Below are 18,274 nucleotides of genomic sequence, written 5' to 3'. Positions count from 1 at the left end.
CTAGATTTTTTGATGATGGCCATTCTGACTGCTGTGAGATGATATCTCGTTGTAGTTTTGATGTGCATTTCTCTAATTATTAATGATGTTGAGCATTCTTCCATGTGTTTGTTGGCAATCTGTATATCTTCTTTGGAGAAATGTCTATTTAGGTCTTCTGCTCATTTTTGGATTGGGTTGTTTGTTTTTTTGTTATTGAGCTGCATGAGCTGCTTGTAAATTTTGGAAATTAATCATTTGTCATGTTGCTTCATTTGCAAATATTTTCTCCCATTCTGAGGGTTGTCTTTTTGTCTTGTTTATGGTTTCCTTTGCTGTGCAAAAGCTTTGAAGTTTCATTAGGTCCCATTTGTTTATTTTTGTTTTTATTTCCATTTCTCTAGGAGGTGGGTCAAAAAGGATCTTGCTGTGATTTATGTCATAGAGTGTTCTGCCTGTGTTTTCCTCTAAGAGTTTGATAGTTTCTGGCCTTACGTTTAGGTCTTTAATCCATTTTGAGCTTATTTTTGTGTATGGTGTTAGGGAGTGATCTAATCTCATACTTTTACCTGTCCAGTTTTCCCAGCACCACTTATTGAAGAGGCTGTCCTTTCTCCACTGTACATTCCTGCCTCCTTTATCAAAGATAAGGTGACCATATGTGCGTAGGTTTATCTCTGGGCTTTCTATCCTGTTCCATTGATCTATCTTTCCGTTTTTGTGCCAGTACCATACTGTCTTGATTACTGTAGTTTTGTAGTATAGTCTGAAGTCAGGGAGCCTGATTCCTCCAGCTCCGTTTTTCGTTCTCAAGATTGCTTTGGCTATTCGGGGTCTTTTGTGTTTCCATACAAATTGTGAAATTTTTCATTCTAGTTCTGTGAAAAATGCCAGTGGTAGTTTGATAGGGATTGCATTGAATCTGTAGATTGCTTTGGGTAGTAGAGTCATTTTCACAATGTTGATTCTTCCAATCCAAGAACATGGTATATCTCTCCATCTATTTGTATCATCTTTAATTTCTTTCATCAGTGTCTTATAATTTTCTGCATACAGGTCTTTTGTCTCCTTAGGTAGGTTTATCCTAGATATTTTATTCTTTTTGTTGCAGTGGTAAATGGGAGTGTTTTCTTGATTTCACTTTCAGATTTTTCATCATTAGTGTATAGGAATGCCAGAGATTTCTGTGCATTAATTTTCTATCCTGCAACTTTACCAAATTCATTGATTAGCTCTAGTAGTTTTCTGGTAGCATCTTCAGGGTTCTCTATGTATAGTATCATGTTATCTGCAAACAGTGACAGCTTTACTTCTTCTTTTCCGATTTGGATTCCTTTTATTTCCTTTTCTTCTCTGATTGCTGTGGCTAAATCTTCCAAAACTATATTGAATAAGAGTGGTGAGAGTGAGCAACCTTGTCTTCTTCCTGATCTTCGTGGAAATGCTTTCAGTTTTTCACCATTGAGGATGATGTTGGCTCTGGGTTTGTCATATATGACCTTTATTATGTTGAGGAAAGTTCCCTCTATGCCTACTTTCTGCAGGGTTTTTATCATCAATGGGTGTTGAGTTTTGTCAAAAGCTTTCTCTGCATCTATTGAGATGATCATATGGTTTTTCTCCTTCAATTTGTTAATATGGTTTATCACATTGATTGATTCGCGTATACTGAAGAATCCTTGCATTCCTGGAATGAACCCCACCTTGATCATGGTGTATGATCCGTTTAATGTGCTGTTGGATTCTGTTTGCTAGTATTTTGTTGAGGATTTTTGCATCTATGTTCATCAGTGATATTGGCCAGTAGTTTTCTTTCTTTGTGACATCCTTGTCTGGTTTTGGTATCAAGGTGATGGTGGCCTCGTAGAATGAATTTGGGAGTGTTCCTGCCTCTGCTATATTTTGGAAGAGTTTGAGAAGGATAGGTGTTAGCTCTTCTCTAAATGTTTGATAGAATTCGCCTGTGAAGCCATCTGGTCCTGGGCTTTCGTTTGTTGGAAGATTTTTAATCACAGTTTCAATTTCAGTGCTTGTGATTGGTCTGTTTATATTTTCTATTTCTTCCTGATTCAGTCTTGGCAGGTTGTGCATTTCTAAGAATTTGTCCATTTCTTCCAGGTTGTCCATTTTATTGGCATAGAGTTGCTTGTAGTAATCTCTCAAGATCTTTTGTATTTCTGCAGTGTCAGTTGTTACTTCTCCTTTTTCATTTCTAATTCTATTGATTTGAGTCTTCTCCCTTTTTTTCTTGATGTGTCTGGCTAATGGTTTATCTATTTTGTTTATCTTCTCAAAGAACCCAGCTGACATGCTATTTATTCATTTATTTATTGCTTTTCTCCCCCATCACGATGTCCCTCCCTCATGTCTCTTCCTTAAGAAAATTAATTCCATGACAGCAGGGTGTTTGTTTTTGTTTTTTTAAAATAAATTTATTTATTTTTGGCTGCGTCGCATCTTCGTTGCTGTGCGTGGGCTTTCTCTAGTTGCGTGAGCGGGGGCTACTCTTCGTTGCGGTGCACAGGCTTCTCATTGCTCTTGTCGCGGAGCATGGGTTCTAGGCGCGTGGGCTTCAGTAAGTGTGGCACGTGGGCTCAGTAGTTGTGGCTCGCGGGGTCTAGAGTGCAGGCTCAGTAGTTGTGGTGCACAGGCTTAGCTTCTCCGTGGCATGTGGGATCTTCCTGGACCAGGGCTTGAACCTGCATTGGCAGGCAGATTCTTAACCACATCGCCACCAGGGAAGCCCAACAGCAGGGTCTTTGTTTTGTCCACTGCTGTACCCATAGCACCAAGAATAGTGCTTAGCATGTGGAAAGAGCTCAGTTAAGTATGTACTTTATGAACAACTGGAAGGAAGACTCTTCTGTGTCAATGGAAGAGATTTTTCTCATCTTATCCTCCCTTCAGCTGTGCTCTGTGCACCCCCAACTACCTCCTTTTTACTGAATTGTTCCTTTCTGTATCTTCAGCCTTTCCTTCTCTACCTTACTCGAGCTCCCTAGCTGTCTGATCTTCCTGGCTCAGCATTAGCCTTTCCTAATCACTAGAGTGATCCTTCCAAACACAGACAAGCAGATAGAAGTAAAGAAGACACTTCAGATAGCACATTTTAAGCAAAAGAATGATAGGAGTATGACTCTGCCTCTATCACCAAAAGCTTTGGGACTCCCAAACATAGCAGTCTGCATCCTAAATCCCATTTAAAAAATTCAGTAAGCACCTACTATATTCCAGGCTATGGGGGGATGGGTATAGAATAATATATTGAGTATTTACTATATATGCCAGATATTATCCTGACTGCTTTTCAAGTATTAATTCACCTAATTCTCCCAACCACTTTTTGGTAGAAGTACAATTATTCCATATTTGCAGATGAGAAAACAGAGGCCAAGCAAGTGGGAGAATCAGGATTTACACCTTAGCAGCCTAACTTCACAGTCTTTGCATTTTACCATCTTCTAACCTTAGGGATAAGCCTTGTTAAAGAAGTATGCCCAGGGTGATTTGGAGGACAAGAGAGAGGCACCTCATTCAGCAAAGTAAAATTGCCAGAGTTTGGTCACCGATGGATATGGGAGGAGAAAAAAAAGAGTCTACGGTGAATGATGGCGTCAACCATCCAGATAGGAAATACAAGAGAAGGAGGAGAAGGAGGTGGTTTTGGGAGCCAGCAAATAACATCCCTTTTCCTTCCCTGGGTTCAGAACCAATGAGATACAGATGCAAGAGTGAGGCAGAAGGAAATCAAAACATGACCTTTTTGACTAAGTTGATAGTTACTGTGACTTCAGATGTGCTGCCACGCAGGCTAACTTATGTGGCCACCCCTTAATTAAACAAATTTACCCACCTGGTCCCACATGTAGCTGGAGAGCAGAAAACAAACTTCCTGTTTTTTGGTTTCAGACTTTGCACAGGCTGTTTCCAAAAGAAGGAATTCAGAAGGCATAGAGGGACACTTCCCTAGTTCCTTCTATCAACTCCCAGCCAGAAGTAGGCCCACCAGCCAGGAGTATTTCTCTAACAGAAAAGTCTCCTTATGGGAACATTAAGAATAGGGAATAAGGGGGGTGAGGGAAATAGGGAGAAGTTGGTAAAAGAGTACAAACTTTCAGTTATAAGATGAATAAGGTCCGAGGCTCTAATGCGTAACATGGTGACTCTGGGAGTAGCAAACCTAGCAATTAAGTAGCAGAAAGATAAGTTCACAGCTCGCTTTCAAGAAATTCCTAGAAAGATGTGTGGGCACCCGAATCCATTTAGCAACCATTTATTAATGCCTACTTTGTTCAAGGGATTGTACTAGAACTAGGATATAATGCTGAATAAAATACAAATCGTGCCTTGAAGCTCCCAGGCCAGTGGTGAAAGCAGGTGTATAAATAATTACAGTGCAGTGAGATAAATACTAATAAATATATATACAGCATACCATCAGAGAGATTATGCTGACAGACTTAGGTAAGGTTTCAGAAAAAGTAAAATTTGAGCCGTCTTCTCTGGGGAATAGGGATTCTAGGGAATATAATTTGAAAGCGTTAGGCCAGAGGAAAGGAAACTTTGTCCTTGAGTTAAATATGGCCCCCATCTAGGTTTCTCCAGCCAACCTTAATCTAGCCACTACTGCAGTCCCAAGAATAATTTTCCTCTTAATGGGCTTCAGAGCTTTTCCAGTCAGAGCTGAGCCTTTTAGTTAAATGTGTAATTAACTTAGCTTTTCAACGAACAGTGATTACAGTTGCTAATACTGAAACATAACTAAACCTTAAGGTGTAAAAACAAGCAATTTTATTAAAATAATATCTTCGAGGCTGTCCTCCCCCATTAATTTTTTCTCATATATAACTTATTTTCCCTCTGTTTTCTCTCTTCCCTCTGTGTAAAAACCTGCATCTCTTCTGCTTTTCTCCCTCTTTTCCTTTGAATGTTCTCCTCTGTTTTACTTTCCCCTCCTATCTTTTAACATATAAAAATACAGAATTAAAGTACATTTTAAACTGTATTTGTAATTATTGTTAAACATTGTGAAATTTACTATTGAAGTATTTTGTCTGTGGTTTCTATTTTTTTTTTTGCGGTTTCTATTTTTACAAATAGATTAATTGAACCTATTGTATTATTATGAATATATTAAGTAGCTTGCTAGTTGGAATTGGTTTTCCATTGTGCCCACCCTCACCCCACCTTCCTACCAAGACACTATAGTAACGCTGTGATCAAAACTATTACATTTGAGTTCTTTTCCTAATTGCAGCAATGCGAGGAAATCTTTCTAGTTTACACAGCACTGTCCATGTCCAGAGTCCTATACAACTAACCGTAATATTTTATCAAGACCTAGTTTTCTACGAAAATATATACAAGCACAGCAGTGGTACTAAGAATAGCATGGGGTGGATTTTTAATTCCCATCATCTTTAGTCTTTGATCTGGACAACTTACCCCTTCCTCTAGTCTTAACTAGAGACCTATGCAAATACATTCTTCTTTCCCACCAGGTTCTTGCCCCCAAGGTCTTCCTGTAGAGAATTCACTCTCTTTGTACAGCTGTCATAGTACGGTTCTACAACACAAATACACAAAAGAATGATCTATTGAAAATGGTAGTCTGGAGGGATGGTTAACAAAAGAGGTCTTCTGTTTACAAAGGATTTGCTTCCCAGTATTCTAAAAGAGCATGTTTTCTTTAGTACATTCCAGATGATTTGAACTTTTCAGAAATTCATCTTCTAGTTAAATAAAATTGTCCTTTTTCCCCCTTTGTCCGACAGAGATGAGAATATCCTAATGCTGCACCTCACAACTATTAGTTTGTTTGCCTCTGTTATAACAGCAACACTTCAGGCTGTGGAGGAAGTGACCCCAGTCAGGAGAGCAGGAGCTACCCTCATTGCAGCCACATCACTCCACTTCAGATATTTCTCATTTCTAAAGGGGGGAAACAAATATGTCACCTCCTCTGAATAAAAGAGAAAATAATGAGGATGGCCTTACATCATTTAGTAAGGGATAAAATGATAAGGAGGACAAGTTCAAAGATGCCTATGAAAGTATCCCCGCAGCAACAACGATGGATCTAATATCTTCCCTGGAGGAATGCACAACTAGATTGTATTTATTTCTAAATAACAGATTCTCAGATGCCATACACCTCATTTATCCATGGTCGAAAAACAGCGTGTACCCTGCCCGAATTTATGGTATCCTTACGGTCATCAAGGCCTTCTTGACTTTTGATCCACAGGAGATAGAAATTGGGATGACTGCCACAAAGGAAGCTTTGAGAACCTGTAATAGTTTCCGAAGAAAATCTAGGATGATGAGTTTTTCTCGTCTAGTGAATAAGCAGGGAATAAATGCTATCAAAGAAGAGGAATTGCATGCAGAAGTCTGCTATGCTGAGTGTTTGATCTTGAAATCCACTGTAACGTTTATACAGGATGACAGTGTGCTTCGTTTTCTTAAAAGCGGGATCAACGTTGGGTTAAGTTGCCAAATATACAAAGACTGTCAGCGAGTATTAACACAGATACCTAATTACCAAAGTAAAACTTACAGACACCTGGTTGGAGGCATAAAATTTGGACTTGGAGTATTCAATTTGATATTATCACTTGTGCCACCAAAGACACTTAAACTACTCAACGTTGTTGGATATTCTGGCAATAGAGAGGTAGGCTTGACTTTGCTTCATGACAGTGCATCTGAATCCCATACAAATAATATCTTAAGTGTTTTGACTCTATTCTTTTATTATATCTCCGTAGCTTTTGGTGTTGAAAAGAGCCACAGTTCTGCTGCAGAGAATCTCTCCCTAATCTACCTCCAGAAATTTCCAAACTGTGTCATACTTCAATTTTTTCATGCACGTTTTAGTATGTTGAAAGGATATTTTAAACATGCCCAATTAACATTAGAGGAGTGCATTTTTATTCAGAACGAATGGAAGCAGGTTCATCACCTCTGTTACTGGAAACTCATGTGGTGCCACAGTTTTCTGCTGGATTGGAAGCAGGCTTACCGCTCTGCTGAGCTACGGTTTCAACACAGCAGGTGGTCCAAGGCAATGTATTCGTTCGCTAAAGCTTCCCTACTGGCCGTGCTTCCTTCTGATTTTGTGAAATCGGTAAGTGAGGACATGAGCTCTCTCTTCTTAAACGTGGATAACCTGAGAATCAGAATTTTAGGAACTTCTGTGCCAATAGAAAAGTTTGTTGCTGAGAAGGGTCAGCGCTATGCGACCACTGCAGGCTGGTTTACAGCACAGCCCATTTTGGAACTCATGTATGCCTGGAGTGGTTTCCGAGTCATGAGCAAAAACCTAGAGCTTATTTCAACCTGGCTATCAATAATTGACAAAGGAGGAGAACTTTTACAAGAAAATCCAAGTAAAGAGTATGGCACAGATGACATAAATTTCTTAAATTTCCTGAAAGGTCTGTGCCTGAAATACTTAGGCAAATATTCGATGGCCGAGCACTACTTTAATCATGTCATTCAAAAGGAGAAATTATTAAAACATGACCACTATTTGGTATTCATACCATGAACTGGGAATTCTATACTATCTAAAAGGAGATTATGCCAGTGCAATAAAAAACCTAGAAAACATAAAACACTACAAAGACTATTCCGTGGAAGCCCGATTACAGTTTAGGGCTCACATAGCCCTTGAACAAATAGCTAAAGAAAAGTGATTTAGACACAAAGTGTGGTTTTGTTTTTTAATGGGTGAAGTATCTACAGTCAGCAAGGTAATTAACAGGTAGAAAAATAATTTCTTTGTGGAAGAAATCCAAGAAGAGGCAGCTGCTAAGAATCTGACCAGTAACCAGGAAGAGATGAATTGGCCATTACTTTTCCCTCTTTCCTTCTGCATACCTATAAAATGGAATGTCTTAGACTGGCAAATGGAGTGATGCGCATTTCTGAAAAAGAGAAGGCAAGTGATGTACATTATAAAATGTACTGGCTCTCTTATATGTTATGAATTTATCGATAAAGTTAGACAACATTTTTAAAAACAAAAAATATTTTTTAACGTCTCACTAGATAATGTATACAGCTCACAAATAAAATAGGGAAAGTAGCTATACTAGGAATCCCAGTGCCCTATGAATGTTTTTATTTAATCGTTAAAGAAAGAAGAAAGACTTGAAGGTCTTACATTTCAAAACGATGCACTGCATAGCATAGACTCTGAATGGTTTTCCCTTGTACACAATGCTTTTCATTGGCTTTTTATACCAGAGAAGATATCTTCCCCTGTGTGATCAGTGGTATATTTTACCCTTTTTCATTAGGAAGCTCAAATATGGGCCTATAATTTGCCACAGAATAGAGAAGAAGGAGGCCTCCCTTCCACACACACATAAACCTTTTGAAGATAATTGGAGGAGGACAAGAGAACAGATTCACTGGGTAGATAAAAAGAAAAGATTAGGTTGTAGGCAGGAGAGTTTAGTTACCGCATAGCGCTCTCTTTAGTTGCCCTCCGTAAGGTGTAATTCCTCTTAAGATCAGCTCTTCCACATCATTAAACTGCTTGCATCTACCCTGTTGCCATTGTTCATGGGCTAAACTGAGAGTTAACAGCAGATGTAGGAATGGGGCTTTGTATGGCTTTACCTGCTTTAGGGATAAAATCAGTCCCTAATTTCCAGACCATTAATTCTGGCTGTGTGTATCCTCCTTGCAGTCACGCTTGGAGGTAGAAGTTGCTGGGAGAGTTTGCTTTGCCAGAACACATGGGTGAAACACATTAACTTAATGCTTTGGCTGTCCAGACAACCAACTGGAGCACAATGAAGAGCTGGTATTTCGGAGTTAGAAACTCTTACTTTGGAAAAACGTGTTCCTCACTAACTAAAAATAGACTTTTAGGCTTTGGCCTGATTGCCTGGGTTTGTATCCTAGCTCTGTCACTAACTAGCTATGTGGCGTTGGACTTCTGTGCCTCAGTTTCCTTAGCTGTAAACTAAGGGTAATAATAGTTCTGATCTCATGGCTTTTCTATGTTCATTAAGGTTGAGTTAATATGCATTTATTATTACTACTACTACTAGTAAGGATAGTAATACATTGTAATCTTCAGTGCAGAGGATTTAAATTACTTTCTTGAAAAAAGCAAAAGTCCGTTTGTTACCTGCTTTGCCAATCTAAAATTTGACCTGTCAATTTGCTTATCCTGTTCTTAGTTTATCTTGGTCACTTATGAAATAAGTAACTCTCTGCTTAAATTATGGTTTTCTGTTTGTCCCAGCTTGTCCCCAAAAATAGCAAATTTATTAATTGGCTAAACAAATCTATGTTGACTGCCTACTATATGCGGTTATTGAACAGGGTACTGAGGATATAAAGATAAAGCATAGTCTCTCTCCTGAGGACTTTATTAGGGAGATAAATTAGAAAAGCAACTTGAAACAGTTGCTTAAACAGAGAGGAGTTTATTTGTCCCAAACAAAATAAATACAAAGGTAGGCAGTTCAGGTCTGCTGTGTCTCTTTCTCTTTCTTTTATTTTTCCGTGTGGCATATAGGCCTTCTCATGCATCTCTCCTTGTGGTGGAAAGAGGCTACCTCACCTCCAGGCAGGCTGGAGGAGAAATGGTTAAAGGACCAAAAAGGCTTTCTCCTTCTTAGGAGACTTTGCCTTTTTATTTCAGAAGGGACAGCCTTCTTAGGGACGTCCATGTATATCTCACTGGCCAGAAGCATTCATATGGTCACTTCTACCAGCAAGGGAAGCTGGAGATTAAGTTTTAGCTGTCAAGCCTCATTAGAAGGTTGTGGGAAAGGACTGTTAAATGAACCAATCTACAGTAACTGCCACAGCACACATGTGAATAACAATAAGCTACAAAATGGTATCAGAGGGGCACAGTTGAAAAGGGGGCAAGGCGACAATGAGATCAAGAAATCAGCTGGAGAAGTCTGTATGGAGATCTAACAGGAAATCCTGCAACTGGCACTTCCTTGAAGTTGCTACCCACAGCCCAGGTTCTGGCCTTTAACTGGCCCAAGAGTTGACTAGACACATTGAGGCTGATTCTCACCAAACTCACCAGAGATTAAGTTATAATTTACTCTGCTAATTTATTCATTTGTAGTAGGGACTATTCCAAAGTTGAAAACTCAATTTCCTGTAGGAATCAGGCAAGTAATGTAAATATATGAATCAGCCAAGTGTAAAACAATAAAAGTGGTGGAAACGAGTTGTGAAGAAGAGAGAGAAAAACCTATTTAAAGGCTTTCAAACTGAAAGACAATTAAACACTGTGCAGATATTAAACCTATCTGCACTTCCTGATAAGACTTTTTGGCCCTAGTTTGTGAATTCTGGTCTATTCCTTTCTATTGACTAGAAAGTGTTCATGTTTCTTTTTTTTTTTTTAACATCTTTATTGGAGTATAATTGCTTTACAATGGTGTGTTAGTTTCTGCTTTACAACAAAATGAATCAGTTATACATATACATATGTTCCCATATCTCTTCCCTCTTGCGTCTCCCTCCCTCCCACCCTCCCTATAGTGTTCATGTTTCTGTCTCGAGAACCATCTCTCCTGATAAACTGTGTACCTAGAAAACCAGTAGAGGAGTCACAAGGCAGTCTGGTGGGCACGGAATCTGAGTATAAGGAGGCAGATAGTTTTAGAAACATCTATTCCAGGTCAGGGTGAGACTTGATGAATCATCCATTCCCCACAATATGCATACGTCTCTGGAAAGCCCCTGCCTTCCAGATTCAGGGTCTCTAAGAAATACCTCCCAGCGTTTTGCTTGCCGACGTTCCTTCTTCTATGCCTTCTGCCAACCCTGGGTTACTCAGTCCAAGCAGGATACAATATAATTGTTTCCATTTACTAAAATATAGTCCTGCTTCCAGAGGATACAACAAACTCACTTAGTTTGGAATTTGGACATTTCCACATTCTTGGTTACCCAGATAATTGATGGTCTCCTTGTGCAAATGTATCAGATCTAATCACACCCATTTTATTTAATCTTGAGGGTTAGTTTATAAGAGCTTGGAGGAGGTACCTCACTGTTGCCTTCCTGTGTCATAAACACAGATATAGGCCTATTGAAGCATTTTTAATTTAATGATAAAATTTTCTTATCTAATTTAGTAGATAACTATTTGGAGGCCTGAGATACTTGAAAAATAAAAAGGAAGAGGAAGTTATGAATGAATAAAAGAACACAGAGAATTTCTGTTAAAGGCCTAGTGTCAAAGTTCTCAACATGTCCTTGCCCCCAAACAGTCACTAAATCCTTTGATTTCTCCTTTGAAATATTTGTTGAAGCTATTCTTTTTTTTCTCTCTTTTTCATTTCCACTGCTATCAACTTACGCTAGGACTTTATTATTTCCTGTCTGGACTACTGCAGTAGTTCTTAGGAACTCAGAACCGAACATCCTTTTTTGTTCCAAGGCAATTCAAGGGAAAAATTAAAATGGTTAACTCCACTTCTTTTTTCAATAAAAATAAAATCTCGGGACTTCCCTGGTGGTCCAGTGGTTAAGACTCTGCACTTCCACTGCAGGGGGCGCGGGCTGGACCCCTGGTCGGGGAATGAAGATCCCACATGCTGTGCAGTGCAGCCAAAAAATAATAAAAATTTAAAAAAAATCTGTGTAAAACATGTACATCTTATCATTTAGATTGATTACTTGGTTAAATAAGAGGAACTCAACGGAAAAAAAAAGGCACTGATTTTTAGCCATAAAGTTATTATCTGGGCATATTTGAGATACAACAGTACAGAAGCAGTTTTCTAAACTTTTATGCCTTACATTTGTTTAGTTCTTTAGAGTCCCCAGAGTCTGTTCAAGTCGTTTTTATCCTAGGAAAAAATTCTATCTTCACCCTACTGCTAGGAAAACAGATCTGCCCTCTTTGTGGTAGACAGGTCTGGGTAGGGCTAGGCTGGGCTGGGCTAGTCAGATAATGAATCAATTTGGAGACGCTGCCTCCCAAAAACTGACTTTCCATTTGGACACTGGTTCTGGAATTTTTTCCACCTAATACCACTGCTTTGTTTTAGTAGAAAGGCTACATTTTACATAAAGTTGTATGCTGTATATGCTCTATACCTCCCTATTTTCCCCACATCCAATTTCTCTGCATCCTTTTTAATACACCAATTTAACCATATCATTCCATTACTCACATATCTTCCATTGACTTTGGTCTGTTTATTCACTCATAAAAATGAGTTAATATTTGAAAGTTCTTAGAATAGTGCATGGCACATATTAGGTGCTATATAACAATAAAATATAATTTTTATTAAGAAAAATTCAATTCAAATTGAGCATCTTACTATATACCAAGCAATCTGCTAGAGGTGGTGTATATGTCAGTGAATAAAACAGACATCGCCCCTGCCCTGAGAGTTTACAGGGCTTTCCTAAGTGACTGTGTATGTCTCAGTCATGAAAATTTAGTGCTGAGAGGATCTTGGATCATCTAATTCCATGTTTTCATTTATGGATGAGGAAACTGAAATTTAAGAAGGCAAATGACTTTCAAAATCATACAGCTGGTAAGAGCACAGTCAGTGGTGTGCAGGAGCCAGGACACTACAGGATTTAACCAAATTGAAACCAGTGTTGCTAAAACCCCCTGTCCACTGTTCTTCAATCCAACCCACAACTCCCTTGATCAGGTTCTGTGTCCCATAGACACAGAATTTTTTGTGGGTGTTTCTCATTGCCTATAAATCAAGTCCAAGGGGTACGTGTTTGTTGGGTTTTTTTGTTTTGTTTTGGTTTGGTTTTTTGCGGTACGCGGGCCCCTCACTGTTGTGGCCTCTCCCGTTGCAGAGCACAGGCTCCGGACGCGCAGGCTCAGCGGCCATGGCTCACGGGCCCAGCCGCTCCGCGGCATGTGGGATCTTCCCTGACTGGGGCACAAACCCACGTCCCCTGCATCGGCAGGCGGACTCTCAACCACTGTGCCACCAGGGAAGCCCTAGACTGAATTTTTATGAGTTCAAATGTTTTACTTCACAGTACCATAACAATGATAACTGCTATTTATATTAGCTCTTTGTAGATCTATAGAGGACTTTAACTGATAAATTAGATTTTGTAGATTAGATGTCAAAATCTAATCTATGAAAGCCACATTAATATCATAAGCCAATCATTCAATGAGTGAAGGTTTGGGGAAGGATTATTTGAAACGATGACATTAAGAAACAAAAACTTCAAGGATTATATGCAACTCAAATCCCAAGTAGCAAGGGGAAAGTGGATTAACTGTTGGTGTTTTCTGTACCATGGTTTGACAGTCCTCTAACTCAGTTTTTGTAAATCTCCCTTGGTGTTCACATTTGCAGGAATTCAATCAACATTTACCACCTTGTACCATTTTTCAGGATCATAGTCCGGAAAAAATTCTGGACCATGCCAGAAGCCAACAAAGTACTCCAGTGACCAGAAATCTGTGGTGGAAGCGAGTCTCTTGCACGTTTCCACTCCTGCGTTTTTTCAACCCAATCCTACGCTTTTCTTTCCAGCTCCTACACACCCTCAGGACTGTACCAAAGGCACATCCCAAAAGAGTAGGCATCTTAATTGCCTTACACAGGCCAAAGAAGAAATACATTGGTTCTGTGGCTCTTCTCCAAGGCACTGTCACCTCACACTTCTAGAGCTTTAGGATTTACCTGGAGGGTTCATGGCAAAAGTGGAATTCCACTTCCACTCTCAAGGAAGAGGTGGCACGAGACTTCCCTCTTAAAATTTTTATCTTGAAATGTCCAATGTGGCAGTGAAAGGCGGACCCTGGCGAAAAAGAAATCTTATTATTATTATTATTACAAAAAAATCTTAGCCCCGCTCCACACCCTGAACCCCAATTTCATCACCCCAGGCCTCGGGACTCTCCGACCTCGAGGTGTGACCAACGCCACGGACTACAGAACAGAGAATTCTGGGGGAAGGAAGTGACGACACGGCGCAAAGCACGCTGGACTCCGGCAGGCTCGGCTCAAGAGACTCCTTCCTTCCAACGTGGCTGCTGAGGACCTGGCGGTGCTAGGAGATTTAACTGGTATTTTTCTCATTTGTCAGGATTACACGTTAAGTATTACCTGGCTTGAGTACAGCTCAAAGTATCATGCGGCTTCGGGTTACGCCAGGGCATCAGCTCTAGAGCCTTAGCTGCTGCCCCTTCGTTTACGCATCCTCCAAACAAATTTTAAGATGAAAAGTGTCACAGATCCGGGGGCCTCTCCCTGGCGGGATCCAGCGGAGACACAGAGCCAGAGAGGGAGTGGGTGGATATCAGAGGAGTTTTCTTTTTCATTTTTGGCTAAGAGTCGTGTGGCGTGAGCTCCTTTGATGGAAGGAGAGCAGAGTTCAAGGATTTGAGCATCTGCAGACTGGAGATCAAAGCCAGCGTGAAGGCGATCTGGAATGGGATTGGGAGGTGAAATAGGAGTGTGCCAGATAAGTTACCCCAGACTGGGACCCGCGGCAACTCGATGTCCCCGTGGCTTTCAGACTGAATAGTAAAATTTAACTGTCTTTCTGATATGGAACTTGAGGCAAATTGCAGGTGTTCTCTACCTCTAGAATGGAGATTGGAGTAAGACATTTGCCTGGGTGGAACATATATATTAATCCGAACTGGTGGTTGTTTTAGATCTAGCCAGCTGGCAACCATGAATGAATGGATGAAGAAAGGCCCCTTAGAATGGCAAGATTACACTTACAAAGAAGTCAGAGTGACAGCCAGTGAGAAGGAGTATAAAGGATGGGTTTTAACCATAGACCCAGTCTCTACCAAGTGAGTATGGGTCCTGCTTCCCAGATATCACCCCTTTGCACTGTTACATCCATACTAAGAAAGCGGATAAATGAAAGGCTAATTATTCCCACATAAGAATTTAATTTCCTTTGAAGATAAGTATTGTTCTAATTATAGATTTGTGTCAGACCAAGCAAGTTCGTAGAAATGGGACACTCCTTTTATATTACATTTTATTGGAAAATTTCAAATATACACAAATGTGAAGAGTAGTATAATGAACACTAATCTTATTCCCCCTTCCAAATATTTTAAAGCCAATTACAGACATAATTTTGTTCATAAATCCTTCAATATATCTCTTAGCAGATTCGGACTCTCTAATAAATGTAACCACAATACCATTATAACACCTAGCAAAAGTAATAATAACTTTAATATTAGCTAATTCCTAGTTTGAGTTCAGATTTTCCTGTTTGTCTCCAATGTATCTTTTTAAGCATATCAATTTGTTGATATGTCTCTGAAGAATCTTAATCTATAACTGTACTTTCTCTCTCTTTGGTTTTCCATGTCATTTATTTGTTGAAGAAATGGAATCATTTGTCTATAGAATTCAACACACTCTGGATTTAGCTCATTGCATTTATCATGGCATAGTTTAACATGTTCTTTTATCCTTTGTATTTCCTATAAACTGGTATTCATAACTAGAGGTTTGATTAGGATCAGATTTATTTTTTGCAAGGCAACTTTAAAGGTGGTGATCCACACACTTTATTTTGGAATGATTTTAGATTTACAGAAAAATTGCAAAGAAAGTACAGAGAGTACCTATATACCCAGCTTCCCTTAATGTTAACAGTTTACACAACTGTCAAACATTTGTCGGAATTAAAAATTTACACTCACTAAACTACAGTCATTTGGATTTTATCAGTTTTTCCACTAATGGCCTTTTTCTGTTCTGGAATCCAGTCCAAGGTCCTACATTACATTTAGGCATCCTGTCTCCTTAGTCTTTTCTGATATGTGACAGTTTTTCAGTCTTTACTTGTTTTTCATGACCCTGACACTTTTGAAGTGTCCTGGTGAGGTATTTTATAGAATGTCTCTTAGTTTGGGTTTGTGTGATGACTTCGTTTTTTTTTTTTTTTTTGGCTGCGTCGTATGGCTTGCGGGATCTTAGTTCCCTAACGAGGGAATGAATGCGGGCCCTCGGCAGTGAAAGTGCAGAGTCCTAACCACTGGCCTGCCAGGAAATTCCCTGTGATGTTTTCTCATAGACTGGGGTTATAGGTTTTTGGAAAAAGTACCACAGAAATGAAATTCACATCACGTCACATTGCATCACATCATGTCATACAGCATATCATATCATATTTTAGTTAGGATTTTTCCATTTGTATTCATGAGTGAGATTAGCTTATAGTTTTATTTTTTAATCCTGTTCTTCTCTGCTTTTGGTCTCAAGGTTATATTAGTCTCATTAAATGAGTTAAGGCATAGTCTCCCTTTTATAGTCCATAGGAGAATTTGGTTGGATTAGAAATGTTTGGTCCTTGAAAATTTTATAGAACTTCCTGGTAAAATTGTCTGGGCCTTTTTTTCCCCCTCCATGGGAAGATTTTAAACTGGTTATTTCAGGTTTTTTAAAAAAGATTATAGGACTATTTACATTCTCTCTCTCTCTCTCTTTTTTTTTTGAGTCAGTAGTAGAAATTTATATTTTCTAGGAAGTTTTCTGTTTTCAGTTTCAAAATTATTTTCCTAAATTTGTTCTTAATACTTTATACTATTAATTTTCGCTACCTTATTCCTAATATTATTTATATGTGCCTTCTTTCTCTTTTTATTAATCTTGCCTGAGTTTTGTGAAATTTATATATCCTTTTCAAAGAACCAGCTTTTGGCTTTGATGATCCTCTTATTGACTTTTTAAAATTGAAGTATAGTTGATTTACAATATTGTGTCAATCTCTGCTGTACAACAAGATGACTCAGTTATACACACATATACATTCTTTTTTATATTCTTTTTCATTATGGTTTATCACAGGATATTGAATATAGTTCCCTGTGCTATACCTTAGGACCTTGTTGTTTATCCATTCTAAATGTAATAGTTTGCATCTACCAACCCCAAACTCCCAGTCCATCCCTGTCCCTCTCCCCCTCTGCCTTGGCAACCACATCTGTTCTTTATGGCTATGAGTCTGTTTCTGTGTTTTTTTGTTTTCCTGTTTGTTTGGGTTTTTTTTGGCCATGCCAGGTGGCTTACGGATCTTAGTTCCTCAGCCAGGGATTGAACCCATGTGCTTGGCAATGAAAGCACCGAGTCCTAACCACTGGACCACCAGGGAATTCCCTGTTTCTGTGTTGTAGATAGGTTCATTTGTGCCATATTTTAGATTCCACATAAAAGTGATATCATATGGTATTTGTCTTTCTCTTTCTGAACTTCCTTCACTTAGTATGACAGTCTCTAGTTGCATACTCTTTTGTTTTCTCTCTCATTAATTTTGTGCTGTGTTATTTTCTTTGGTCTGCTCTGAAGGAGAGTTATTCGGTTGCTTTTTAACTCCAAAAGTTAAATCTGTACCCTGTCTTCTTTCCTAAAACACATTTAAAGCATTCATAACTCTTTAAGTAATGCTTTAATGACATCCCACAATGATTAGCTTTAGGCTGGACAAAAGCCTTAGATGTTTAGGACCATCAGAGAATTCGTGTTGAACAAGTTAAAACATTTGGTGGTGAGAGGAGTAATTTAAAACGGGGAAGAGCGTTCCCTGTTGTTCTAGTGACCTGTTGGGGGTTGATGCTGACTCTCATTTCACTGCTTCTTCCATAGTTTTATAGGCCTTTTGGTTTTTCTTTTGCAACTGTGCTCTGAACTTACTTTTCCTCCAAAGTATTGTCCTTGTGAACTTCCTTGAAGATGGCAGCATGTCTGTGACCGGAATTATGGGACATGCTGTGCAGTCTGTTGAAATTTTGAATGAAGGGGACCATAGCGTGAGAGAGAAGCTGATGGATTTGTTCATGTCTGGAGACTGTAAGGCGTACAGCCCTGAGGATCTGGAAAAGAGAAAGAACAGCCTGAAGAAATGGCTGGAGAAGAACCACATCCCCATCACTGAAGAGGGAGATTCACGAAGGACTCTCTGTGTGGCTGGGGTCTTGACTATAGATCCACCATATGGTCCAGAAAATTGCAACAGTTCTAATGAAATTATTTTGTCCCGTGTTCAGGATCTTATTCAAGGACACCTTGCAGCTTCTCAGTGAGAGGCCAAGAACTATGGATGCACTGATTGAAATAAGACTTCATTTTTTGAAAATTCTTTGTTGTTTTTGGTAAAATCAAAGATGGGGATTATCAGTGCTAATAAGTGAACTGGGCAAGGATGACATCACAAACAAATAAAATTAACATAGGGACATCAGAATTATAAGAGCCTTTCCTTTTGATGGGGATACACCTCCATTTCTTTTTTTTTTTTTTTTTTTTTTTTTTTTTTTTTTTTT

The 18,274-nt window shown here is 39.1% G+C and overlaps 1 protein-coding gene across 1 annotated transcript; it reads left to right on the top strand.

Moving 5' to 3' along the window:
- Positions 1–13,960: 13,960 nt before the first annotated feature.
- Positions 13,961–18,228, top strand: GEMIN6 (gem nuclear organelle associated protein 6). The gene is made up of 3 exons (XM_029231453.1): positions 13,961–14,044; positions 14,639–14,782; positions 17,659–18,228. The coding sequence occupies exons 2-3, from the start codon at positions 14,658–14,660 to the stop codon at positions 18,032–18,034; spliced, it is 501 nt and encodes a 166-aa protein (XP_029087286.1). The 5' UTR covers positions 13,961–14,044; positions 14,639–14,657; the 3' UTR covers positions 18,035–18,228.
- Positions 18,229–18,274: the final 46 nt, after the last annotated feature.

The sequence above is a fragment of the Monodon monoceros genome, unplaced genomic scaffold (genome assembly GCF_005190385.1).
Source record: "Monodon monoceros isolate NGI ecotype Baffin Bay Population unplaced genomic scaffold, NGI_Narwhal_1 Super_Scaffold_19, whole genome shotgun sequence".
In the NCBI taxonomy this organism is placed as follows: Eukaryota; Metazoa; Chordata; class Mammalia; order Artiodactyla; family Monodontidae; genus Monodon; species Monodon monoceros.
Note: the sequence above shows the minus strand (reverse complement) of the source record. Positions and strands in the feature narration are given on the sequence as shown.

Bases quoted from the DNA above. Each gene is read 5' to 3' on its own strand.
- GEMIN6 (XM_029231453.1), top strand. From the start codon at position 14,658: ATGAATGAATGGATGAAGAAAGGCCCCTTAGAATGGCAAGATTACACT. The intron at 14,783-17,658 runs GTGAGTATGGGT...TTTCCTCCAAAG, and splicing joins ATAGACCCAGTCTCTACCAA to TATTGTCCTTGTGAACTTCC.